At 50.7% G+C, this 26,975-nt stretch overlaps 1 protein-coding gene across 1 annotated transcript; it reads left to right on the top strand.

Annotated features, from left to right (window-relative positions):
• On the top strand, positions 1-26,142 carry tab1 (TGF-beta activated kinase 1/MAP3K7 binding protein 1; the record flags this gene model as incomplete). Its single annotated transcript, XM_059021047.1, is given in 9 exon segments — positions 1-152; positions 11,822-11,958; positions 12,577-12,730; positions 14,531-14,617; positions 15,568-15,706; positions 18,470-18,586; positions 22,365-22,476; positions 24,649-24,793; positions 25,917-26,142. Coding segments are annotated over 9 exon segments (1,150 nt in total), but the record flags the coding sequence as incomplete, so codon positions are not given.
• Between the last annotated feature and the right edge of the window lie 833 nt (positions 26,143-26,975).

Genomic DNA, 26,975 nt, shown 5'->3' with positions numbered 1-26,975 from the left:
CAATATGGCGCTGATGAAGGGACGCAGTTGTACGGCATTAGGTATCAATATGGCGCGGATCAGGGACGCAGTTGTACGGCAGGCGCCCTTGAAGGAAAATAACATCAGTTCCGGTCAAAATGGCTGTGCAAAGGAGGCGTCTGATGCAGACGGTAAGAACGCTTTTTAATTAAACTCAGTTTCTGAAGCAAGTTTTGCATTTGCTGATAAAAGGTTTATTGCTGACCACATGACGTAACGCCGAGAGGGCGCGTGTTGTTGTTCACGCAGGAGCTTCTTTATCAAACATACCTTTTAAAATGTTGCTGTGCTTTGAATATAACAGACGCAGCGTTTTTAAACTGCCCCGGCGCTGCGATGCAAAGATAATTTAGTTTTAATCACGCTACACGCGGACAAACGACACCTTATTAAAGAAACAGAAGATTATTTTTCTGAACTTTGCTGTGTTTACGTAACGACGTCATTGTTGTTCAGGTGCGCGCGTTCGTGGTCACGTACTACGCCGGTGGATGCGGAAGTTTGATGATAAAGAAAGTTTGATTTTTAAAAGCTGCTATTTGCAATAAACATTCATATTATAATCGCTAAACTGAACTGCAGTCCTCCTTTCCAGCAAGTCTGATCTGTGCAATACTGTGTATGAAGTCAAAATACTGATTATTATTATTATTATTATTATTATTATTATTATTATTATTATTATTATTATTATTACTATTATTATTATTATTATTATTAGCGGACACCTTTACCCAGGGCGACTTACAATTGTAAGCAAATACATATCAAGAAATTTCAGTACAATTAGGATGTTGTGCGGTCCAGTGGTTAAAGAAAAGGGCTTGTAAGCAGGAGGTCCCCGGTTCCACCTCAGCCACTGACTCACTGTGTGACCCTGAGCGAGTCGCTTCACCTCCTTGTGCTCCGTCTTTCGGGTGAGACGTAGCTGTAAGTGACTCTGCAGCTGATGCATAGTTCACACACCCTAGTCTCTGTAAGTCGTCTTGGATAAAGGCGTCTGCTAAATAAACTAATAATAATAATAATAATAATTATGATATACGAGCTGGATATTCCTTACTCTAGTCTATAAATCCCTCCACGGTCTCTCCCCACCCTACCTGGCTGCACTTATCTCTTACTACGCTCCCCCCCCCCCCCCCCGTCCCTTACGCTCTCAAACTCTGTTGCCCCTCTCGGTCCCACCCTTGCCCTGTGCCCAATCCGTTCCATCTCCCTCCTGGCTCCCCTTCAATGGAATAAACTCCCAATCCATATTAAACAGACCCTGCTTGCTAGCCCAACCCTGCCCAAGCCTCTCATTATTATTATTATTATTATTATTATTATTATTATTAATTTCTTAGCATACGCCCTTATCCAGGGCGACTTACAATTCTTACAAGATATCACATTATTTTTACATACAATTACCCATTTATACAGTTGGGTTTTTACTGGAGCAATCTAGGTAAAGTACCTTGCTCAAGGGTACAGCAACAGTGTCCCCCACCTGGGATTGAACCCACGACCCTCCGGTCAAGAGTCCAGAGCCCTGACCGCTACTCCACACTGCTGCCCTCTGTTCTCACAGTAGCAACACTATTTCCTCACCCTTGCCCAATAAACGTACCTTCTACCTTCTGCCATTTCACTTTCTCTTAGTCTAATAAAGCTCCACAAAGGCACTATATAATTAAAATGAATACATGTTAAATGCAGGATTAAATACAGTGAAATAGGGGGCAGATACGTGCTTGTTAAAGTCTATTAAATGCACTATATAGTGCAGAGGGAGAGAGTTTGACAGGTGTTGTTTGAAAAGGTGAGTCTTGAGGAGGCACCGGAAGGCTGGTTTTAAATGTTTCCTGATTTTCAGCCCCGGTGATCAGGTTAAGAAGATATTAAATGCTAAATAAAATGCGAACGTGTCGGTCCTAATGTTGAGGTGGCAAATATCGCACGCGGTAAGGTATTAGCACACGCACACGCACACGCACACGCCTCAATCCATGCAAACAGCAAATACTATCAAAGGAAGCAACGGGACAGGTCTTCGTTCAGCCCTGCAGGTTGCATTGCTTGGAGATGAATCCATTTAGATGTGGTAGTTTCTGTTCTAAGTCACCAGCTCTGAGACTGGTGATCATTTCTCAATAGCACAGGACTTTGAAATAGTGTTGTGTGTCTATAAAGTGTCTCTCCGTTGGTGGTTTTAGACCAGCTCTATGAATAGCAGTCTTGTGTTCGTTAATATGAATCCAAAGCTGTCGATTGGTCTTCACAATGTAAGGGTGTTAAAAAAACTGACTAGGAGGGCCTCTGAAGATTTCTCTAGAGTCGCTTAACAAACGAAGGTTAATAGAATTGACAAGACAATTTATATATGTAGGGCAGCAGCGTGGAGTAGCGGTCAGGGCTCTGGACTCTTGACCGGAGGGTCGTGGGTTCAATCCCCAGTGGGGGGCACTGCTGCTGTACCCTTGAGCAAGGTACTTTACCTAGATTGCTCCAGTAAAAACCCAACTGTATAAATGGGGAATTGTATGTAAAAATAATGTGATATCTTGTAACAATTGTAAGTCGCCCTGGATAAGGGCGTCTGCTAAGAAATAAATAATAATAATAATAATAATAATAATAATAATATATAAGCTAATTACTTTGATAGTTTTTTCCCCAGTTTAGTAATGTCCAATTATTGGGAGGGGCAAAGACTAACCCACGTTAACCTCCGAAGACCACATGGGGACTTACAATCAAACACAAGGTGTCTCGTTTTCAATCACTCGACAACACCCACAGTACAGAAATGTTCATTAACGTCTCTCTGTGTGAGGGGGTGGTTTAATTGACGTCTCTGTGTGTGGGGGGGGTTGTTTAATTGACGTCTCTGTGTGTGAGAGGGGGTTGTTTAATTGATGTCTCTGTGTGAGGGGGGGTTGTTTAATTGACGTCTCTGTGTGTGAGGGGGGGTTGTTTAATTGACGTCTCTGTGTGTGAGAGGGGGTTGTTTAATTGACGTCTCTGTGTGTGTGAGGGGGGGGGGTTGTGTAATTGACGTCTCTGTGTGTGGGGGGGGGTTGTTTAATTGACGTCTCTGTGTGTGAGGGGGGGTTGTTTAATTGACGTCTCTGTGTGTGAGGGGGTTGTTTAATTGATGTCTCTGTGTGTGAGGGGGGGTTGTTTAATTGATGTCTCTGTGTGTGAGGGGGGGGGTTGTTTAATTGACGTCTCTGTGTGTGAGGGGGGTTGTTTAATTGACGTCTCTGTGTGTGAGGGGGGGTGTGTTTAATTGACGTCTCTGTGTGTGAGAGGGGGGTTGTTTAATTGACGTCTCTGTGTGTGAGAGGGGGTTGTTTAATTGACGTCTCTGTGTGTGAGAGGGGGTTGTTTAATTGACGTCTCTGTGTGTGAGAGGGGGTTGTTTAATTGACGTCTCTGTGTGTGAGAGGGGGTTGTTTAATTGACGTCTCTGTGTGTGAGAGGGGGGTTGTTTAATTGACGTCTCTGTGTGTGAGGGGGGGTTGTTTAATTGACGTCTCTGTGTGTGAGGGGGGGTTGTTTAATTGACATCTCTGTGTGTGTGAGGGGGGTTGTTTAATTGACGTCTCTGTGTGTGAGAGGGGGTTGTTTAATTGATGTCTCTGTGTGAGAGGGGGTTGTTTAATTGACGTCTCTGTGTGAGAGGGGGTTGTTTAATTGGCGTCTCTGTGTGTGTGAGGGGGGGTTGTTTAATTGACGTCTCTGTGTGTGTGAGGGGGGGTTGTTTAATTGACGTCTCTGTGTGTGTGAGGGGGGGTTGTTTAATTGACGTCTCTGTGTGTGAGAGGGGGTTGTTTAATTGACGTCTCTGTGTGAGAGGGGGTTGTTTAATTGACGTCTCTGTGTGAGAGGGGGTTGTTTAATTGACATCTCTGTGTGTGTGAGAGGGGGTTGTTTAATTGACGTCTCTGTGTGAGGGGGGGTTGTTTAATTGATGTCTCTGTGTGTGTGTGGGGGGGTTGTTTAATTGACGTCTCTGTGTGTGAGAGGGGGTTGTTTAATTGACGTCTCTGTGTGTGTGAGAGGGGGTTGTTTAATTGACGTCTCTGTGTGAGGGGGGGTTGTTTAATTGATGTCTCTGTGTGTGTGAGGGGGGGTTGTTTAATTGACGTCTCTGTGTGTGAGAGGGGGTTGTTTAATTGACGTCTCTGTGTGAGAGGGGGTTGTTTAATTGACGTCTCTGTGTGTGTGAGAGGGGGTTGTTTAATTGACGTCTCTGTGTGAGGGGGGGTTGTTTAATTGACGTCTCTGTGTGTGAGGGGGGGTTGTTTAATTGATGTCTCTGTGTGTGGGGGGGGGGTTGTTTAATTGACGTCTCTGTGTGAGGGGGGGTTGTTTAATTGACGTCTCTGTGTGTGTGAGGGGGGGTTGTTTAATTGACGTCTCTGTGTGTGTGAGGGGGGTTGTTTAATTGACGTCTCTGTGTGTGAGAGGGGGTTGTTTAATTGACGTCTCTGTGTGAGAGGGGGTTGTTTAATTGACGTCTCTGTGTGAGAGGGGGTTGTTTAATTGACATCTCTGTGTGTGTGAGAGGGGGTTGTTTAATTGACGTCTCTGTGTGAGGGGGGGTTGTTTAATTGATGTCTCTGTGTGTGTGGGGGGGGGTTGTTTAATTGACGTCTCTGTGTGTGAGAGGGGGTTGTTTAATTGACGTCTCTGTGTGTGTGAGAGGGGGTTGTTTAATTGACGTCTCTGTGTGAGGGGGGGTTGTTTAATTGATGTCTCTGTGTGTGTGAGGGGGGGTTGTTTAATTGACGTCTCTGTGTGTGAGAGGGGGTTGTTTAATTGACGTCTCTGTGTGAGAGGGGGTTGTTTAATTGACGTCTCTGTGTGTGTGAGAGGGGGTTGTTTAATTGACGTCTCTGTGTGTGAGAGGGGGTTGTTTAATTGACGTCTCTGTGTGTGAGAGGGGGTTGTTTAATTGACGTCTCTGTGTGTGTGAGAGGGGGTTGTTTAATTGACGTCTCTGTGTGAGGGGGGGTTGTTTAATTGATGTCTCTGTGTGTGTGAGGGGGGGTTGTTTAATTGACGTCTCTGTGTGTGAGAGGGGGTTGTTTAATTGATGTCTCTGTGTGTGTGGGGGGGTTGTTTAATTGATGTCTCTGTGTGTGTGAGGGGGGGTTGTTTAATTGACGTCTCTGTGTGTGAGAGGGGGTTGTTTAATTGACGTCTCTGTGTGTGAGAGGGGGTTGTTTAATTGATGTCTCTGTGTGTGTGAGGGGGGGTTGTTTAATTGATGTCTCTCTGTGTGAGGGGGGGTTGTTTAATTGACGTCTCTGTGTGTGAGAGGGGGTTGTTTAATTGACGACTCTGTGTGTGTGGGGGGGGTTGTTTAATTGACGTCTCTGTGTGTGAGAGGGGGTTGTTTAATTGACGTCTATGTGTGTGAGAGGGGGTTGTTTAATTGACGACTCTGTGTGTGTGGGGGGGGGTTGTTTAATTGACGTCTCTGTGTGTGAGAGGGGGTTGTTTAATTGACGTCTCTGTGTGTGAGAGGGGGTTGTTTAATTGACGTCTCTGTGTGTGAGAGGGGGTTGTTTAATTGACGTCTCTGTGTGTGAGGGGGGGTTGTTTAATTGACGTCTCTGTGTGTGAGAGGGGGTTGTTTAATTGACGTCTCTGTGTGTGAGGGGGGGTTGTTTAATTGACGTCTCTGTGTGTGTGAGGGGGGGTTGTTTAATTGACGTCTCTGTGTGTGAGAGGGGGTTGTTTAATTGACGTCTCTGTGTGTGAGAGGGGGTTGTTTAATTGACATCTCTGTGTGTGTGAGAGGGGGTTGTTTAATTGACGTCTCTGTGTGTGAGAGGGGGTTGTTTAATTGACGTCTCTGTGTGTGAGAGGGGGTTGTTTAATTGACGTCTCTGTGTGTGTGAGGGGGGGTTGTTTAATTGACGTCTCTGTGTGTGAGAGGGGGTTGTTTAATTGACGTCTCTGTGTGTGAGGGGGGGTTGTTTAATTGACGTCTCTGTGTGTGAGGGGGGGTTGTTTAATTGACGTCTCTGTGTGTGAGGGGGGGTTGTTTAATTGACGTCTCTGTGTGTGAGGGGGGGTTGTTTAATTGACGTCTCTGTGTGTGTGAGGGGGTTGTTTAATTGACGTCTCTGTGTGTGAGGGGGGGTTGTTTAATTGACGTCTCTGTGTGTGGGGGGGGTTGTTTAATTGACGTCTCTGTGTGTGAGAGGGGGTTGTTTAATTGACGTCTCTGTGTGTGAGAGGGGGTTGTTTAATTGACGTCTCTGTGTGTGTGAGGGGGGGTTGTTTAATTGATGTCTCTGTGTGTGTGAGGGGGGGTTGTTTAATTGACGTCTCTGTGTGTGTGAGGGGGGGTTGTTTAATTGACGTCTCTGTGTGTGAGAGGGGGTTGTTTAATTGACGTCTCTGTGAGGGGGGGGTTGTTTAATTGACGTCTCTGTGTGTGTGAGGGGGGGTTGTTTAATTGACGTCTCTGTGTGTGAGAGGGGGTTGTTTAATTGACGTCTCTGTGTGTGTGAGGGGGGGTTGTTTAATTGACGTCTCTGTGTGTGAGAGGGGGTTGTTTAATTGACGACTCTGTGTGTGTGGGGGGGGGTTGTTTAATTGACGTCTCTGTGTGTGAGAGGGGGTTGTTTAATTGACGACTCTGTGTGTGTGGGGGGGGGTTGTTTAATTGATGTCTCTGTGTGTGTGAGGGGGGGTTGTTTAATTGACGTCTCTGTGTGTGTGAGGGGGGGTTGTTTAATTGACGTCTCTGTGTGTGAGAGGGGGTTGTTTAATTGACGTCTCTGTGAGGGGGGGGTTGTTTAATTGACGTCTCTGTGTGTGTGAGGGGGGGTTGTTTAATTGACGTCTCTGTGTGTGAGAGGGGGTTGTTTAATTGACGTCTCTGTGTGTGTGAGGGGGGGTTGTTTAATTGACGTCTCTGTGTGTGAGAGGGGGTTGTTTAATTGACGTCTCTGTGAGGGGGGGGTTGTTTAATTGACGTCTCTGTGTGTGTGAGGGGGGGTTGTTTAATTGACGTCTCTGTGTGTGTGAGGGGGGGTTGTTTAATTGACGTCTCTGTGTGTGAGGGGGTTGTTTAATTGATGTCTCTCTGTGTGTGAGGGGGGGTTGTTTAATTGACGTCTCTGTGTGAGGGGGGGTTGTTTAATTGACGTCTCTGTGTGTGTGAGGGGGTTGTTTAATTGACGTCTCTCTGTGTGAGGGGGGGTTGTTTAATTGACGTCTCTGTGTGTGAGAGGGGGTTGTTTAATTGACGTCTCTGTGTGTGTGAGGGGGGGTTGTTTAATTGACGTCTCTGTGTGTGAGAGGGGGTTGTTTAATTGACGACTCTGTGTGTGTGGGGGGGGGTTGTTTAATTGACGTCTCTGTGTGTGAGAGGGGGTTGTTTAATTGACGACTCTGTGTGTGTGGGGGGGGGTTGTTTAATTGATGTCTCTGTGTGTGTGAGGGGGGGTTGTTTAATTGACGTCTCTGTGTGTGTGAGGGGGGGTTGTTTAATTGACGTCTCTGTGTGTGAGAGGGGGTTGTTTAATTGACGTCTCTGTGAGGGGGGGGTTGTTTAATTGACGTCTCTGTGTGTGTGAGGGGGGGTTGTTTAATTGACGTCTCTGTGTGTGAGAGGGGGTTGTTTAATTGACGTCTCTGTGTGTGTGAGGGCGGGTTGTTTAATTGACGTCTCTGTGTGTGAGAGGGGGTTGTTTAATTGACGTCTCTGTGAGGGGGGGGTTGTTTAATTGACGTCTCTGTGTGTGTGAGGGGGGGTTGTTTAATTGACGTCTCTGTGTGTGTGAGGGGGGGTTGTTTAATTGACGTCTCTGTGTGTGAGGGGGGTTGTTTAATTGACGTCTCTGTGTGTGAGGGGGTTGTGTAATTGACGTCTCTGTGTGTGAGGGGGGGTTGTTTAATTGACGTCTCTGTGTGTGAGGGGGGGTTGTTTAATTGACGTCTCTGTGTGTGAGGGGGGGTTGTTTAATTGACGTCTCTGTGTGTGAGGGGGGGTTGTTTAATTGACGTCTCTGTGTGTGAGAGGGGGTTGTGTAATTGACGTCTCTGTGTGTGAGGGGGGGTTGTTTAATTGACGTCTCTGTGTGTGAGGGGGGGTTGTTTAATTGACGTCTCTGTGTGTGAGGGGGGGTTGTTTAATTGACGTCTCTGTGTGTGTGAGGGGGGGTTGTTTAATTGATGTCTCTGTGTGTGAGAGGGGGTTGTTTAATTGACGTCTCTGTGTGTGAGGGGGTTGTTTAATTGATGTCTCTCTGTGTGTGAGGGGGGGTTGTTTAATTGACGTCTCTGTGTGTGTGAGGGGGGGTTGTTTAATTGACGTCTCTGTGTGTGTGAGGGGGGGTTGTTTAATTGACGTCTCTGTGTGTGAGAGGGGGTTGTTTAATTGACGTCTCTGTGTGTGTGAGGGGGGGTTGTTTAATTGACGTCTCTGTGTGTGTGAGGGGGGGTTGTTTAATTGACGTCTCTGTGTGTGAGAGGGGGTTGTGTAATTGACGTCTCTGTGTGTGAGGGGGGGTTGTTTAATTGACGTCTCTGTGTGTGAGGGGGGGTTGTTTAATTGACGTCTCTGTGTGTGTGAGGGGGGGTTGTTTAATTGACGTCTCTGTGTGTGAGGGGGGGTTGTTTAATTGACGTCTCTGTGTGTGTGAGAGGGGGTTGTGTAATTGACGTCTCTGTGTGTGAGAGGGGGTTGTGTAATTGACGTCTCTGTGTGTGAGGGGGGGTTGTTTAATTGACGTCTCTGTGTGTGAGGGGGGGTTGTTTAATTGACGTCTCTGTGTGTGTGAGGGGGGGTTGTTTAATTGATGTCTCTGTGTGTGAGAGGGGGTTGTTTAATTGACGTCTCTGTGTGTGAGAGGGGGTTGTGTAATTGACGTCTCTGTGTGTGAGGGGGGGTTGTTTAATTGACGTCTCTGTGTGTGAGGGGGGGTTGTTTAATTGACGTCTCTGTGTGTGTGAGGGGGGGTTGTTTAATTGACGTCTCTGTGTGTGAGGGGGGTTGTTTAATTGACGTCTCTGTGTGTGAGAGGGGGTTGTTTAATTGGCGTCTCTGTGTGTGAGAGGGGGTTGTTTAATTGACGTCTCTGTGTGTGTGAGGGGGGGGGGTTGTTTAATTGACGTCTCTGTGTGTGAGGGGGGGTTGTTTAATTGACGTCTCTGTGTGTGTGAGGGGGGGTTGTTTAATTGACGTCTCTGTGTGTGAGGGGGTTGTTTAATTGACGTCTCTGTGTGTGTGAGGGGGGGTTGTTTAATTGACGTCTCTGTGTGAGGGGGGGTTGTTTAATTGATGTCTCTCTGTGTGAGGGGGGGTTGTTTAATTGACGTCTCTGTGTGTGAGAGGGGGTTGTTTAATTGACGTCTCTGTGTGTGTGAGGGGGGGTTGTTTAATTGATGTCTCTGTGTGTGTGAGGGGGGGTTGTTTAATTGACGTCTCTGTGTGTGAGGGGGGGTTGTTTAATTGACGTCTCTGTGTGTGAGAGGGGGTTGTTTAATTGGCGTCTCTGTGTGTGAGGGGGGTTGTTTAATTGACGTCTCTGTGTGTGAGGGGGGGTTGTTTAATTGACGTCTCTGTGTGTGAGAGGGGGTTGTTTAATTGACGTCTCTGTGTGTGAGAGGGGGTTGTTTAATTGACGTCTCTGTGTGTGAGAGGGGGTTGTGTAATTGATGTCTCTGTGTGTGTGAGGGGGTTGTTTAATTGACGTCTCTGTGTGTGAGAGGGGGTTGTTTAATTGACGTCTCTGTGTGTGAGAGGGGGTTGTTTAATTGACGTCTCTGTGTGTGTGAGGGGGGGTTGTTTAATTGACGTCTCTGTGTGTGAGGGGGGGTTGTTTAATTGACGTCTCTGTGTGTGAGGGGGGGTTGTTTAATTGACGTCTCTGTGTGTGGAGGGGGTTGTTTAATTGACGTCTCTGTGTGAGGGGGGGTTGTTTAATTGACGTCTCTGTGTGTGAGGGGGGGTTGTTTAATTGACGTCTCTGTGTGTGAGAGGGGGTTGTTTAATTGACGTCTCTGTGTGTGAGAGGGGGTTGTTTAATTGACGTCTCTGTGTGAGAGGGGGTTGTTTAATTGACGTCTCTGTGTGTGGAGGGGGTTGTTTAATTGACGTCTCTGTGTGTGAGAGGGGGTTGTTTAATTGATGTCTCTGTGTGTGTGAGGGGGGGTTGTTTAATTGACGTCTCTGTGTGTGAGGGGGGGTTGTTTAATTGACGTCTCTGTGTGTGAGGGGGGGTTGTTTAATTGGCGTCTCTGTGTGTGAGGGGGGGTTGTTTAATTGACGTCTCTCTGTGTGAGGGGGTTGTTTAATTGACGTCTCTGTGTGTGAGGGGGGGTTGTTTAATTGACGTCTCTGTGTGTGAGAGGGGGTTGTTTAATTGACGTCTCTGTGTGTGAGAGGGGGTTGTTTAATTGACGTCTCTGTGTGTGAGAGGGGGTTGTTTAATTGACATCTCTGTGTTTGAGAGGGGGTTGTTTAATTGACATCTCTGTGTGTGGAGGGGGTTGTTTAATTGACGTCTCTGTGTGTGAGAGGGGGTTGTTTAATTGACGTCTCTGTGTGTGAGAGGGGGTTGTTTAATTGACATCTCTGTGTGTGGAGGGGGTTGTTTAATTGGCGTCTCTGTGTGTGGGGGGGGTTGTTTAATTGACGTCTCTGTGTGAGAGGGGGTTGTTTAATTGACGTCTCTGTGTGTGAGAGGGGGTTGTTTAATTGACGTCTCTGTGTGTGAGAGGGGGTTGTTTAATTGGCGTCTCTGTGTGTGAGGGGGGGTTGTTTAATTGACGTCTCTGTGTGTGAGAGGGGGTTGTGTAATTGACGTCTCTGTGTGTGAGAGGGGGTTGTTTAATTGACGTCTCTGTGTGTGAGAGGGGGTTGTTTAATTGACGTCTCTGTGTGTGAGGGGGGGTTGTTTAATTGACGTCTCTGTGTGAGGGGGGGTTGTTTAATTGATGTCTCTCTGTGTGAGGGGGGGTTGTTTAATTGACGTCTCTGTGTGTGAGAGGGGGTTGTTTAATTGACGACTCTGTGTGTGTGGGGGGGGGTTGTTTAATTGATGTCTCTGTGTGTGAGAGGGGGTTGTTTAATTGACGTCTCTGTGTGAGGGGGGGTTGTTTAATTGATGTCTCTCTGTGTGAGGGGGGGTTGTTTAATTGACGTCTCTGTGTGTGAGAGGGGGTTGTTTAATTGACGACTCTGTGTGTGTGGGGGGGGGTTGTTTAATTGATGTCTCTGTGTGTGAGAGGGGGTTGTTTAATTGACGTCTCTGTGTGTGAGAGGGGGTTGTTTAATTGACGTCTCTGTGTGTGAGAGGGGGTTGTTTAATTGACGTCTCTGTGTGTGAGAGGGGGTTGTTTAATTGACGTCTCTGTGTGTGAGAGGGGGTTGTTTAATTGACGTCTCTGTGTGTGAGAGGGGGTTGTTTAATTGACGTCTCTGTGTGTGAGAGGGGGTTGTTTAATTGACGTCTCTGTGTGTGAGAGGGGGTTGTTTAATTGACGTCTCTGTGTGTGAGAGGGGGTTGTTTAATTGACGTCTCTGTGTGTGAGAGGGGGTTGTTTAATTGACGTCTCTGTGTGTGAGAGGGGGTTGTTTAATTGATGTCTCTGTGTGTGTGGGGGGGGTTGTTTAATTGACGTCTCTGTGTGTGAGGGGGGGTTGTTTAATTGACGTCTCTCTGTGTGAGAGGGGGTTGTTTAATTGATGTCTCTGTGTGTGGAGGGGGTTGTTTAATTGATGTCTCTGTGTGTGAGAGGGGGTTGTTTAATTGACGTCTCTGTGTGTGTGTGTTGCTTGCAGGATCAGCCTCAGAGCTGGACGGATGATCTCCCGCTCTGCCGGCTGTGTGGAGTCGGTTCCGCGGTGAATTCCGTGTACGGAGCGGACGGGAAAGCAGTTGCAGAGCACCCCTATGAGGATGGATACATGCGATTCCAGTGAGTGAAGCACAGCACAGGGAGTCACGCAGTCAGGGGAGCGCAGGGGTCCCCGAGGGTCTCCCCTGGTAAAGGCACGGCCGCGTGATGTGCATGGGGGGGGAGTCACACAGTCAGGGGAGCGCAGGGGTCCCCGAGGGTCTCCCCTGGTAAAGGCACGGCCGCGTGGTGTGCAGGGGGGGAGTCACACAGTCAGGGGAGCGCAGGGGTCCCCGAGGGTCCCCCCTGGTAAAGGCACGGCCGCGTGGTGTGCAGGGGGGGGGAGTCACACAGTCAGGGGAGCGCAGGGGTCCCCCAGGGTCCCCCCTGGTAAAGGCACGGCCGCGTGGTGTGCAGGGGGGGGGAGTCACACAGTCAGGGGAGCGCAGGGGTCCCTGAGGGTCTCCCCTGGTAAAGGCACGGCCGCGTGGTGTGCAGGGGGGGGGGGGGAGTCACACAGTCAGGGGAGCGCAGGGGTCCCCGAGGGTCCCCCCTGGTAAAGGCACGGCCGCGTGATGTGCAGGGGGGGGGAGTCACACAGTCAGGGGAGCGCAGGGGGGTGAATCGACTGACTGACTGCTGTTCTTTTCCGAGTGGTTTCTCTCTTGACTGGTGCTGCTCTGTGTGTGTGTGTTTCAGGGGGGAGAACGGCTGTTTCCTGTACGCCGTGTTTAACGGCTATGACGGGAGCCACGTGGTGAACTTCATGTCTCAGAGGCTGTCTGCTGAGCTGCTGCTGGGGCAGCTCAATGCGAGCCACAGCGACGCGGACGTCAGGAGAGTCCTGCTGCAGGTACGGGAGCAGCCACAGTAAAACAGGTTCAACCCTTTGTGGTCCTGTGTCGGACCTGGTCCGACATCATCAAAAAGACGCAAAAAACAGGTCTCTAGACGTTTTTTTTCTCCGGAAAAAGCCGAGAAAACCATTCAATGGCCGAGCGAGACCGATAGGAGTCGAGACAAGCCGAAAAAAAGGGGCCTATCTCATGAATACTGACCCGACACCACATAGAAAACACGAACATACACAAACAAGACAGCTGCTTCTGCATCCAGCGCTCAGAGAACATCACAGACATCTGCAGAGCGTTTTGAGATGTTACATTAATAAAATAACGACTCGGATCGCGTGATCGAGGAGTTTGGTGATGAAACGAGCGATCAGGAGATGATTTATCGGTACGCACGACTATGAAGAGGTATGTGATAAATACAGAGAACAAGGAGAGGGGCTGGAGATGCAGTACTGAGAGTCCTGTTGATCTGCAGAGACTTTTAAACCCGTTTTACTGTGAAATAAAATTATTATTATTTATTTCTTAGCAGACGCCCTTATCCAGGGCAACTTACAATTGTTACAACATATCACATTATACATTATTTCACATTATACAGATATCACATTATTTTTACATACAATTCCCCATTTATACGGTTTTTACTAAAGCAATCTAGGTAAAGTACCTTGCTCAAGGGTACAGCAGCAGTGTCCCCCACCTGGGATTGAACCCACGACCCTCCGGTCAAGAGTCCAGAGCCCTAACCGCTACTCCACACTGCTTGTGAAAATAAATTGGACCCGACGCGCTGAATAAACAGACCTGAGTTTTTCATTTTCATTGTTAACATCCTGACAACTTTTTACACTTGTAACTGTGAAGTCTGTTTCAAAGCTCTTTCCGAAATGTCCGCTCTAGTGCCCTGGGGGTTGAGATCTGTCCTCCTGAATCTCTGGCGTTTCAGTGCCACATCGCGGAGCGTTCTCGCTGCGTTGCCTGTTTGACAGTGCGGGGAATGAGTCTCGCGCTGTCAGAGCACTAGAGCAGACATTTTTGAAAAAAGAGCTTTGAAACAGACTTTCAAGTTCGGTGTAAAAGGTTGTCAGGGTGTTAACGGTGAAAATAAAAATGCCAGGTGCATTATTTCAACAGTTGTTGCTAGATTTTCCTTTACTCTAAAGGACTGAACTACGAATATAGGCTGAAATGACTCCTGTTGAGCTCAGATGAATTAGGGAGGACATGTTTGAAGTCTTTCAAGTCTTCGAAGGGGTCAACCAGAATTATCCCGGGTTTAAAAGGCATGTCGTATGCAGACAGGCTAAAAGAATTGAATCTGTTCAGTCTTGAACAAAGAAGACTACGCGGTGATCTGATTCAAGCATTCACAATCCTAAAAGGTACTGACAATGTCGACCCAGGGGACCTGAAAAAACAAACAAGGACCAGGGGTCACAAATGGAGATTAGATAAAGGGGCATTCAGAACAGAAAATAGGAGGCACTTTTTTTACACAGAGAATTGTGAGGGTCTGGAACCAACTCCCCAGTAATGTTGTTGAAGCTGACACCCTGGGATCCTTCAAGAAGCTGCTTGATGAGATTCTGGGATCAATAAGCTACTAACAACCAAACGAGCAAAAGACGGGCCGAATGGGGGCCTCCTCTCGTTTGGAAACTTTCTTAGACACTTCTAAAGCGGTGAGGGTGTGGAATGGGCTTGGGTGAATGTCAGTGAAGTGCTTGTTTCTGAAGAGCAGCGAGGTTTCTTTTGTGAGTCTCGATTTGGTGGCATTGCCTCTCTCTTCTCCGCAGGCTTTTGACGTGGTTGAGAAGAGCTTCCTGGAGTCCATTGATGATGCGCTGGCAGAAAGAGCTAACCTCCTCTCACAGCTCCCTGAGGTAAGAAACCCAGGCGGGGAGGCCAGACGTGTGTCCCAGGATGCATCCTGCTGGAGTAAATCACACAGACAGAATTGTCTGCTCACCTTGTAAAGCAGTGCTGCTCGAACCCGGTCCTGGGGAGCCCCTGTCCAGGAAGTTTTGTAGGTCACTCTAAATCGCTAATTTTCTAAAGACTTGGAACACATGGAAGTTATTGATCAATTAAGCAAATAATTTGTTCAATTTAAGGGGACTCTGGTCATTGGGTCAGTTTGCATGCTGGGAAAATGTCATGACTTGTTTTACTGTCATGACTTATTTAAGGTGGTACGGTCTGGATTACAGTTTTAGTTTTGGTTCATGTTTGAATACAAATGTAATACATTATACAATAAATCAAATACAACATGAAGTTTCAAAGCAGGAATTGTTCAATTAAACCAAAATTATCTCTCCCTCCCTCCCTCCCCCCTCTCTCTCTCCCCCTCTCTCTCTCCCTCCCCCCCTCTCTCTCTCCCTCCCCCCTCTCTCTCTCCATCTCTCCCTCCCTCTCTTTCTCTCCCTCCCTCCCCCCCTCTCTCTCCCCCCCTCCCCCCTCTCTCTCTCCCCCCCTCCCCCTCTCTCTCTCCCTCCCCCCTCCCCCCTCTCTCTCTCTCCCTCCCTCCCCCCTCCCCCTCTCTTTCCCTCCCCCTCTCTCTCTCTCCCTCCCCCTCTCTCTCTCCCTCCCTCCCCCTTCCCTCCCTCCCTCCCTTCCCCTCTCTCTCCCTCCCCCTCTCTCCTCTCCCTCCCTCCCTCCCTCCCCCTCTCTCTCCCTCCCTCCCTCCCTCCCCCTCTCTCTCTCCCTCCCTCCCTCCCTCCCTCCCTCTCTCTCCTCTCTGTCTCTCTCCTCTCCTCCCCCTCCCTCCCTCCCTCTCTCTCCCCCTCTCCCTCTCCCCCCCCCTCTCCCCCCCTCCCCCCCTCTCTCTCAGGGGGTCCCTTTTCACCAGCTCCCCCAGCAGCTTCAGCAGATTGCAGAGCGGGTCAGTGTTGTGGAGCAGGAGGTCTCTGGAGGAGCCACGGCCGTGGTGGCTCTCATCCTCAACCACAAGCTCTACATCGCCAACGTGGGTACGTGGCAGCATGTCTCTCTCTCTGACTCTCTCCCGTCCTCCCTCCCTCTCCCCCTCCCTCTCTCTCAACAAGCTCTACATCGCCAACGTGGGTGCGTGGCAGCATGTCTCTCTCTCTGACTCTCTCCCGTCCTCCCTCCCTCTCCCCCTCCCTCTCTCTCAACAAGCTCTACATCGCCAACGTGGGTACGTGGCAGCATGTCTCTCTCTCTGACTCTCTCCCGTCCTCCCTCCCTCTCCCCCTCCCTCTCTCTCAACAAGCTCTACATCGCCAACGTGGGTACGTGGCAGCATGTCTCTCTCTCTGACTCTCTCCCGTCCTCCCTCCCTCTCCCCCTCCCTCTCTCTCAACAAGCTCTACATCGCCAACGTGGGTACGTGGCAGCATGTCTCTCTCTCTGACTCTCTCCCGTCCTCCCTCCCTCTCCCCCTCCCTCTCCTCAACAAGCTCTACATCGCCAACGTGGGTTGGCAGCATGTCTCTCTCTCTGACTCTCTCCCGTCCTCCCTCCCTCTCCCCCTCCCTCTCTCTCAACAAGCTCTACATCACCAACGTGGGTACGTGGCAGCATGTCTCTCTCTCTGACTCTCTCCCGTCCTCCCTCCCTCTCCCCCTCCCTCTCTCTCAACAAGCTCTACATCGCCAACGTGGGTACGTGGCAGCATGTCTCTCTCTCTGACTCTCTCCCGTCCTCCCTCCCTCTCCCCCTCCCTCTCTCTCAACAAGCTCTACATCGCCAACGTGGGTACGTGGCAGCATGTCTCTCTCTCTGACTCTCTCCCGTCCTCCCTCCCTCTCCCCCTCCCTCTCTCTCAACAAGCTCTACATCGCCAACGTGGGTGCGTGGCAGCATGTCTCTCTCTCTGACTCTCTCCCGTCCTCCCTCCCTCTCCCCCTCCCTCTCTCTCAACAAGCTCTACATCGCCAACGTGGGTACGTGGCAGCATGTCTCTCTCTCTGACTCTCTCCCGTCCTCCCTCCCTCTCCCCCTCCCTCTCTCTCAACAAGCTCTACATCGCCAACGTGGGTACGTGGCAGCATGTCTCTCTCTCTGACTCTCTCCCGTCCTCCCTCCCTCTCCCCCTCCCTCTCTCTCAACAAGCTCTACATCGCCAACGTGGGTACGTGGCAGCATGTCTCTCTCTCTGACTCTCTCCCGTCCTCCCTCCCTCTCCCCCTCCCTCTCTCTCAACAAGCTCTACATCGCCAACGTGGGTACGTGGCAGCATGTCTCTCTCTCTGACTCTCTCCCGTCCTCCCTCCCTCTCCCCCTCCCTCTCTCTCAACAAGCTCTACATCGCCAACGTGGGTACGTGGCAGCATGTCTCTCTCTCTGACTCTCTCCCGTCCTCCCTCCCTCTCCCCCTCCCTCTCTCTCAACAAGCTCTACATCGCCAACGTGGGTACGTGGCAGCATGTCTCTCTCTCTGACTCTCTCCCGTCCTCCCTCCCTCTCCCCCTCCCTCTCTCTCAACAAGCTCTACATCGCCAACGTGGGTACGTGGCAGCATGTCTCTCTCTCTGACTCTCTCCCGTCCTCCCTCCCTCTCCCCCTCCCTCTCTCTCAACAAGCTCTACATCGCCAACGTGGGTGCGTGGCAGCATGTCTCTCTCTCTGACTCTCTCCCGTCCTCCCTCCCTCTCCCCCTCCCTCTCTCTCAACAAGCTCTACATCGCCAACGTGGGTACGTGGCAGCATGTCTCTCTCTCTGACTCTCTCCCGTCCTCCCTCCCTCTCCCCCTCCCTCTCTCTCAACAAGCTCTACATCGCCAACGTGGGTACGTGGCAGCATGTCTCTCTCTCTGACTCTCTCACTAGGGGGCGTGTCACTGAGGGATCCCAGGGATTCTAATCCTATCACTCAGGGGCGTGTCACTGAGGGAGCCCAGGGATTATAATCCTATCACTCAGGGGCGTGTCACTGAGGGAGCCCAGGGATTATAATCCTATCACTAGGGGGCGTGTCACTGAGGGATCCCAGGGATTATAATCCTATCACTAGGGGGCGTGTCACTGAGGGATCCCAGGGATTATAATCCTATCACTAGGGGGCGTGTCACTGAGGGATCCCAGGGATTCTAATCCTATCACTCAGGGGCGAGTCACTGAGGGAGCCCAGGGATTCTAATCCTATCACTAGGGGGCGAGTCACTGAGGGATCCCAGGGATTATAATCCTATCACTAGGGGGCGTGTCACTGAGGGATCCCAGGGATTCTAATCCTATCACTCAGGGGCGAGTCACTGAGGGAGCCCAGGGATTCTAATCCTATCACTAGGGGGCGAGTCACTGAGGGATCCCAGGGATTATAATCCTATCACTAAGGGGCGTGTCACTGAGGGATCCCAGGGATTATAATCCTATCACTAGGGGGCGTGTCACTGAGGGAGCCCAGGGATTATAATCCTATCACTAGGGGGCGTGTCACTGAGGGATCCCAGCGATTATAATCCTATCACTAGGGGGCGTGTCACTGAGGGAGCCCAGGGATTATAATCCTATCACTAAGGGGCGTGTCACTGAGGGAGCCCAGGGATTATAATCCTATCACTAAGGGGCGTGTCACTGAGGGAGCCCAGGGATTATAATCCTATCACTAGGGGGCGTGTCACTGAGGGAGCCCAGGGATTATAATCCTATCACTAAGGGGCGTGTCACTGAGGGATCCCAGGGATTATAATCCTATCACTAAGGGGCGTGTCACTGAGGGAGCCCAGGGATTATAATCCTGTCTTTGACGGCGCTTCTCCTCTTGTTAGGTACCAACCGAGCACTGATCTGCAAGTCCTCCAGTGACGGGCAGAACCAGGTGACCCAGATCGGAATGGACCACACCGCTGAGAACGAGGATGAGCTCTTCCGCCTGGCCCAGCTGGGTGAGTAAACTGACAGCACAGCCGGCGCTGATTAGAGGAAACGCAGGGGTTTGAAGGTGTATCAGAAACAACACATCGCAGCTCTGCTAAAGGAAAGCACTTTACTCAGTCTGGTAGTGTAATGTCGGAGCTCCTCAGTCTCTGGTAGTGTAATGTCGGAGCTCCTCAGTCTCTGGTAGTGTAATGTCTCGGAGCTCCTCAGTCTCTGGTAGTGTAATGTCGGAGCTCCTCAGTCTCTGGTAGTGTAATGTCGGAGCTCCTCAGTCTCTGGTAGTGTAATGTCTCGGAGCTCCTCAGTCTCTGGTAGTGTAATGTCACAGCTCCTCAGTCTCTGGTAGTGTAATGTCGGAGCTCCTCAGTCTCTGGTAGTGTAATGTCTCGGAGCTCCTCAGTCTCTGGTAGTGTGATGTCGGAGCTCCTCAGTCTCTGGTAGTGTAATGTCAGAGCTCCTCAGTCTCTGGTAGTGTAATGTCGGAGCTCTTCAGTCTCTGGTAGTGTAATGTCGGAGCTCTTCAGTCTCTGGTAGTGTAATGTCACAGCTCTTCAGTCTCTGGTAGTGTGATGTCAGAGCTCTTCAGTCTCTGGTAGTGTAATGTCGGAGCTCCTCAGTCTCTGGTAGTGTGATGTCGGAGCTCCTCAGTCTCTGGTAGTGTAATGTTGGAGCTCCTCAGTCTCTCTGGTAGTGTAATGTCGGAGCTCCTCAGTCTCTCTGGTAGTGTAATGTCAGAGCTCCTCAGTCTCTGGTAGTGTAATGTCACAGCTCCTCAGTCTCTGGTAGTGTGATGTCACAGCTCCTCAGTCTCTGGTAGTGTAATGTCACAGCTCCTCAGTCTCTGGTAGTGTAATGTCGGAGCTCCTCAGTCTCTGGTAGTGTAATGTCGGAGCTCCTCAGTCTCTGGTAGTGTAATGTCACAGCTCCTCAGTCTCTGGTAGTGTAATGTCGGAGCTCCTCAGTCTCTCTGGTAGTGTAATGTCGGAGCTCCTCAGTCTCTCTGGTAGTGTGATGTCAGAGCTCCTCAGTCTCTGGTAGTGTGATGTCGGAGCTCCTCAGTCTCTGGTAGTGTGATGTCGGAGCTCCTCAGTCTCTGGTAGTGTAATGTCAGAGCTCCTCAGTCTCTCTGGTAGTGTAATGTCAGAGCTCCTCAGTCTCTCTGGTAGTGTAATGTCAGAGCTCCTCAGTCTCTCTGGTAGTGTAATGTCAGAGCTCCTCAGTCTCTCTGGTAGTGTAATGTCAGAGCTCCTCAGTCTCTCTGGTAGTGTGATGTCGGAGCTCCTCAGTCTCTGGTAGTGTGATGTCGGAGCTCCTCAGTCTCTGGTAGTGTAATGTCGGAGCTCCTCAGTCTCTCTGGTAGTGTAATGTCGGAGCTCCTCAGTCTCTGGTAGTGTGATGTCGGAGCTCCTCAGTCTCTGGTAGTGTGATGTCTTGGAGCTCCTCAGTCTCTGGTAGTGTGATGTCGGAGCTCCTCAGTCTCTGGTAGTGTGATGTCGGAGCTCCTCAGTCTCTGGTATTGATATGTGAACCTGTTGATACTCTTCAGACCAGCTCATTAGAAGTTGTTTGAGAGATGGCTCGTTTAACAGCGCAGCGAGGAGGGGTGTGGAGGATGTCAGTGCCTCTCTATCTGTCTGGAGTCTGTGAGGTTGTTATTGCGTGCAAGGCCGCAGGCTAGCACCGTCTTTTAAAAAGCACAGGGAAGGTCAGTCCAGCAAAACACTCAACTGAGAGACATTTCAAAACAAAGCTCCTTACAAATCCGTTGTTTGTCTAAACAAGCTCCCATTTTTAGCCAGAGCGGCTCCAGTTTTCTTCAGATAAGCAATCTGCAGGAAGTCGTTTGTCCTCGGATGAGTGAGAGTGTGTTCCAGAACGTCTCTCAGCTAGAGATTTACAGAAACATTTCCAACATATTTGAATCCCAGTTGCTGTTTTGAGGTGCAGGTGAAGTCCTGGTTTTTGGGGACCGGTATGCCTTCTGGTTTTAAAGGAGGTTGCCCAGTTTTCCACGTTGTTGATTTCTCTGTCACTCAAACCCCGCCCCCTCTCTGAGGTCACTTCCTGTGCCTTGGATTCTCACAGTAAACGTTCATCGTTGACTTTCACCTTATACTAACTTTTGTTTGTTCTGAGATAAGAATTCCTGCCGTTGCTAGGGTTACCAGATTTTCAGAGTGGAAATGTAACAGAACTCTCAGAACTACATTTCCCATCATCCTCCTGCTCCCATATGTAACAGATGGATTTACCAGTGAGCAGGAAGGTGATGGGAAATGTAATGGACCTCCCAGAACTACATTTCCCATCATCCTCCTGCTCCCATATGTAACAGATGGATTTACCAGTGAGCAGGAGGATGATGGGAAATGTAATGGACCTCCCAGAACTACATTTCCCATCATCCTCCTGCTCACTGGTAAATCCATCTCAGATACATATGGGAGCAGGAGGATGATGGGAAATGTAGTTCTTGCTATCTATCTATCTATCTATCTATCTATCATGAACATAATTTAGATCTTTAATTTAACATCATGTAAAGAAACTACAAAATGAGATCACAAAAGTCTACCGGAAGCCATAATGGTAGCACAGTATTTCGTGTGAGGATTTCGAAATGTCACATTTTTTAATTTGTCAGTTTTTCGTGAAGTATCTGGAAAACCACAAAGCGGTATCTAATTCAATATGTTAACGTGACATTATTCAGCAGGTTTCGTTCGACTTTATGAAGCAAAATGAGTTTGTTCTATCGGGCGACGCTAAACAGAGGAGGCTGTGTGGTTCAGTGGTTAAAGAAAAGGGCTTGTAACCAGGAGGTCCCCGGTTCAAATCCCACCTCAGCCACTGACTCACTGTGTGACCCTGAGCAAGTCACTTCACCTCCTTGTGCTCCGTCTTTCGGGTGAGACGTAGTTGTAAGTGACTCTGCAGCTGATGCATAGTTCACACACCCAAGTCTCTGTAAGTCGCCTTGGATAAAGGCGTCTGCTAAATAAACTAATAATAATAATAATAATAATAATAATAATAATAATAATAATAGTAAACTTTTGGCCACAGCTGTACCTGCGTACAAACCTCTGTAGCTTTTTAACTTAAAAAGTCTCCTGCGTTTTACCATTTGTGGCTCTGTGGCCTATTCAAGTCATAAATTATTATTATTAGTATTTGTTTATTTAGCAGACGCCTTTATCCAAGGCGACTTACAGAGACTAGGGTGTGTGAACTATGCATCAGCTGCAGAGTCACTTACAACTACGTCTCACCTCAAAGACGGAGCACAAGGAGGTGAAGTGACTTGCTCAGGATCACACAATGAGTCAGTGGCTGAGGTGGGATTTGAACCGGGGACCTCCTGGTTACAAGCCCTTTTCTTTAACCACTGGGACCACACAGCCTCCTACCAATCAAAACCCCCAGGAGCCCTGGGAGTTGTGAGGCAGTTGCACGCTGCTGTCGCTGTAGACAGATACCAGTGACAGGTGTTTTAATCCCTGGCTGCACAGCGTGAGCAGAGACACAGAAAGACAAGCCGATGGGACACGAGGTTTATATGAATCCAAATACCTCAGGAAACAGTCTACAGGATCGCTAGCAGAGAGCAGCAGTTTGTCGCTGGTTTATTTGCAAAGCTGATGCAGGGCTGGACGGGGTTTGTATCCAGCAGGCTGGGCTGAGGTGTTAGTTCACTCTGGAGAGTAACGGGTTCGAATGCCAGGGCTCTGTACGGAGGTGTCTGCTTGTTTGCACTGAGCCTCGTCTCTCTCTGTGTCCCTGCAGGGCTGGACGGGGCTCGTATCAAGCAGGCTGGGCTGATCGGAGGACAGAACAGCACTCGCAGGATCGGAGATTACAGAGTGAAGTACGGCTATTCGGACATGGATCTGTTCAGGTGAGGGAGGGGGAGGGGGGGGAGGGGAGAGGAGAGGGGGGAGAGGGGGAGAGGAGAGGAGGGGGGAGAGGAGGGGGAGAGGCAGGGAGGGAGGGAGAAGGGGGAGGGAGAAAGGGGAGAGGCAGGGAGGGAGGAAGGGGGGGAGAGGCAGGGAGGGAGGAAGGGGGAGAGGCAGGGAGGGAGGAAGGGAGAGGGAGGGAGAAGGGGGAGAGGCAGGGAGGGAGGAAGGGGGAGAGGCAGGGAGGGAGGAAGGGAGAGGGAGGGAGAAGGGGAGAGGCAGGGAGGGAGGAAGGGGGAGAGGCAGGGAGGGAGGAAGGGGGTAGAGGCAGGGAGGGAGGGAGGGAGGGAGGGAGGGAGAAGGGGGAGAGGCAGGAAGGAGGAAGGGGGGAGAGGCAGGGAGGGAGGGAGGGAGAGGCAGGAGGGAGAGGGAGGGGGGAGAGGCAGGGAGGGGGAGGGAGGGAGGGAGGGAGAAGGGGGAGAGGCAGGGAGGGAGGAAGGGGGGAGAGGCAGGGAGGGAGGGGGGAGAGGCAGGGAGAGGGAGGGGGGGAGAGGCAGGGAGGGGGAGGGAGGGAGGGAGAGGGAGGGGGGAGAGGCAGGGAGGGAGAGGGAGGGGGGAGAGGCAGGGGGGGGAGAGGCAGGGAGGGGGAGGGAGGGGGGGGGAGAGGGAGAGAGAAACAGACAGAGGCAGAGAGAGAGGGAGAGACAGAGGGAGAGAGAGAGACAGACAGAGACGAACGAGGGACACCGAGTATATTGAAAGCAAGGGCTTCCACACAGGTGTGGCTCCTGCGTTAATTAAGCAAATCCCAGCATGCTTAGGGGCAGGTAGAAAAATGCTGGACAGGCCTGGTTGCCTAGAATTCTGGCTAGCATGGCTGCAAGAGGAGACCTCGGTGACTTTGAAAGAGGGGTGATTGTCGGGGGACGCGTTTGGCAGGAGCTTCAGTGACCGAGACAGCTCAACTTGCTGATGTTTCACGAGCAGCGGTGTCTAAGGTGTGGCATGGAACCCCGAGGGAATGACATCATTAGCAAAGGGCAACAGCGGGCGGAAGCGCATACTCCAGGATCGTGATATCCGTGCGTTCATTCCAAGCGCAAAGGCAGAACAGGCGAGCGACTGCAGATCAACTGACTGCAAAAAGAAGGGTGTCTTTGAAACGCTGTGTGCTTTAGCTGTTGCTGTCACTGTGCTGAGTATGAGATGGATTGTATTACCAGCAGTCTGCTCTCTCTCTGTGCAAAAGGACACCAGATATAGAGACTGACGTCATCTGTGTGGGCAGGACAGCCACGTGCCCCTGTTCTGTTTCAGTGACTCCCAGCGCAAGACCTTGGAAAGTGCGCTGGCCCCGCTGCACACAGTCCAGGACTTCAGAACTTCCACGACTGCAAAGTGCATTGTTGAAATGGACAGCTGCTGGTAGATTGAACAGTCAGACCCCCTGGTAATTCAGCTGACTACACAGATCACAGCGTGAACGAGTCACACCTGAGTCTGTAGGGTTATTAAAAGCTGTTCCTGCAGCTGTAAGGGAGGAACAATTAGTGTGAGGTCATACTTGTGGCTCCTGATCATCTCAATAATAGACTTTGAGAGGAGTTATGAACCCCAGGACTGGGTGCAGCAGCAGCAGGGCTAGTGTGAGTTTGTAACCCTGCTCAAACTCCTGGCTCCTGATCATTTCAATATTAATAATACTAGACTTCATTGAGGGGAGCTCTGAACCCCAGGACTGGGTGCAGCAGCAGCAGGGCTAGTGTGAGTTTGTAACCCTGCTCAAACTCCTGGCTCCTGATCATTTCAATATTAATAATACTAGACTTCATTGAGGGGAGCTCTGAACCCCAGGACTGGGTGCAGCAGCAGCAGCAGCAGCAGGGCTAGTGTGAGTTTGTAACCCTGCTCAAACTCCTGGCTCCTGATCATTTCAGTATTAATAATACTAGACTTCATTGAGGGGAGCTCTGAACCCCAGGACTGGGTGCAGCAGCAGCAGCAGCAGTTCATGTTTATTTGGAGTTTATTACACAGGGTTTAAGTGTACCTTTGAGTGCTGTGTAGCTAATGGAAGTGAACACTGGCTAGCATTGTTTTGTCAGCTGTAATCCCTTTTGATAAAGTTTGAGAGTTCAATTGAAGATCCTGGGGTTGTTTGTTGTTCCTGACAGCGCCTCCAAGTCTAAGCCAATCATCGCCGAGCCGGAGATCCACGGAGGTCACTCATTGGACGGAGTGACCGGGTTCCTCCTCCTCATGTCTGATGGGCTGTACAAAGCCCTGGAGGCGGCCCACGGGCCTGAACAAGCCAATCAGGTGAGAGATCTACTTCCTTGTGGTTCCTGCACCCAATGGGATCGCTCCTGATGTGTTCGGCCCTTCTGTTGTTGAAAGAGTCCGAGCTTTGTGCTTTGTACAGAAAAAGACAGCGTTCTGTTTGCCTTTCCCCCTTGCTTCTCCACACTGTGTGGCTGATCAGCAAAGGTCATTCAAAATGATCTCGACAGCATTCAGAACTGGGCAGACACATGGCAAATGACATTTAATAGAGAAAAGTGTAAGGTGCTGCATGCAGGCAATAAAAATGTGCATTATAAATATCATATGGGAGATACTGAAATTGAAGATCTATGATAAAGATCTAGGAGTTTATGTTGACTCAGAAATGTCTTCATCTAGACAATGTGGGGAAGCTATAAAAAAGGCCAACGAGATGCTCGGATATATTGTGATGAATTTAAATCAAGGGAAGTAATGTTAAAACTTTACAATGCATTAGTAAGACCTCACCTAGAATATTGTGTTCAGTTCTGGTCACCTCGTTACAAAAAGGAGATTGCTGCTCTAGAAAGAGTGCAAAGAAGAGCGACCAGAATTATCCCGGGTTTAAAAGGCATGTCGTATGCAGACAGGCTAAAAGAATTGAATCTGTTCAGTCTTGAACAAAGAAGACTACGCGGCGATCTGATTCAAGCATTCAAAATCCTAAAAGGTATAGACAATGTCGACCCAGGGGACCTGAAAAAAGAAACCAGGACCAGGGGAATGGAGATTAGATAAAGGGGCATTCAGAACAGAAAATAGGAGGCGCTTTTTTACACAGAGAATTGTGAGGGTCTGGAACCAACTCCCCAGTAATGTTGTTGAAGCTGACACCCTGGGATCCTTCAAGAAGCTGCTTGATGAGATTCTGGGATCAATAAGCTACTAACAACCAAACGAGCAAGATGGGCTGAATGGGGCCTCCTCTCGTTTGGAAACTTTCTTATGTTCTTAAGCAGCGTTGGTTCCTCCTTAGGGGTTTCAAATGCCAGTCTGCGTGTTTAATAATGCCTGTTGGCATGCTAGCTGGTGGGCATGGCGTAGAGAGACCCTCCTTGGGGTGCGGGAGACGGGAGCCTCTGCTGTCGGGTCACGCTGCTGCTCTCGTGTTCCCCAGGAGCTGGTGGCGACCGTGGCCGCGGAGTGTGCTCAGCAGACCTCCCTGGACGCCGTGGCTCAGGCCGTGGTGGAGCGGGTGTGCCGGCTTCACCATGACACCTTCGCCAGCGGCCGCGAGCGCGCCAAGGAGTGCCAGCGCCACGAGGACATGACCCTGCTGATCAGGAACTTCAACTACCCGCTGGGGGGCGAGGCCTGCGACCCCGCGCTCACACCCACACAAGGTAAACCAGGAGGGGAGAGGGAGAGAGGGGGATGAGAGGGGGATGGGAGGGGAGAGAGGGGGAGGAGAGAGGAGAGGAGAGGGGAGGGGGGGAGGAGGAGAGGGGAGGGGGGGAGGAGGAGAGGGGAGAGGGGGATGGGAGAGGAGAGGGGAGGGGGAGAGAGGAGAGGAGAGGGGAGGGGGAGAGGAGAGAGAGAGGGGGAGGGGAGGGGAGGGGGAGAGGAGAGAGAGAGGGGGAGGGGAGGGGAGAGGAGAGGGTAGGGGAGAGAGGAGAGGAGAGGGGAGGGGGCAGAGGAGAGAGAGGGGGAGGGGAGAGGAGAGGGTAGGGGAGAGAGGAGAGGGGAGGAGAGAGAGAGGGGGAGGGGAGAGGAGAGGGTAGGGGAGAGAGGAGAGGGGAGGGGGCAGAGGAGAGAGAGGGGGGAGGGGAGGGGAGAGGAGAGGGTAGGGGAGAGAGGAGAGGGGAGGGGGCAGAGGAGAGAGGGGGAGGGGAGGGGAGGGGAGAGGGGAGGGGGCAGAGGAGAGAGGGGGAGGGGAGAGGAGAGGGTAAGGGAGAGAGGGGAGGGGGAGAAGAGAGGGGAGGGAGGAGAGGAGAGAGGGGGGACAGGGAGGGGAGAGGAGGGAGGGGAGAGGAGGGAGGGGAGGAGGAGAGGGAGGGGAGGTGGGGAAGAGGGGGAGGGGGAGAGAGGGATAGGGATGGGGGAGGGAGGGGAAGAAGGGGAGGGGATGGGGGAGGGGGCGGGGGAGAGGAGGGGGGTGGAGAGGAGAGGGAGAGTGGGGGAGGGAGGAGGAGAGGAGGGAAGGGGAGAGGGAGGAGGAGGAGGAGGGGGAGAGGGA

This window comes from Acipenser ruthenus, unplaced genomic scaffold (assembly GCF_902713425.1).
Source record: "Acipenser ruthenus unplaced genomic scaffold, fAciRut3.2 maternal haplotype, whole genome shotgun sequence".
NCBI classification, from domain to species: Eukaryota; Metazoa; Chordata; class Actinopteri; order Acipenseriformes; family Acipenseridae; genus Acipenser; species Acipenser ruthenus.
The sequence above is the reverse complement of the archived record's forward strand: the minus strand, read 5'-3'. Positions and strand labels throughout refer to the sequence as shown.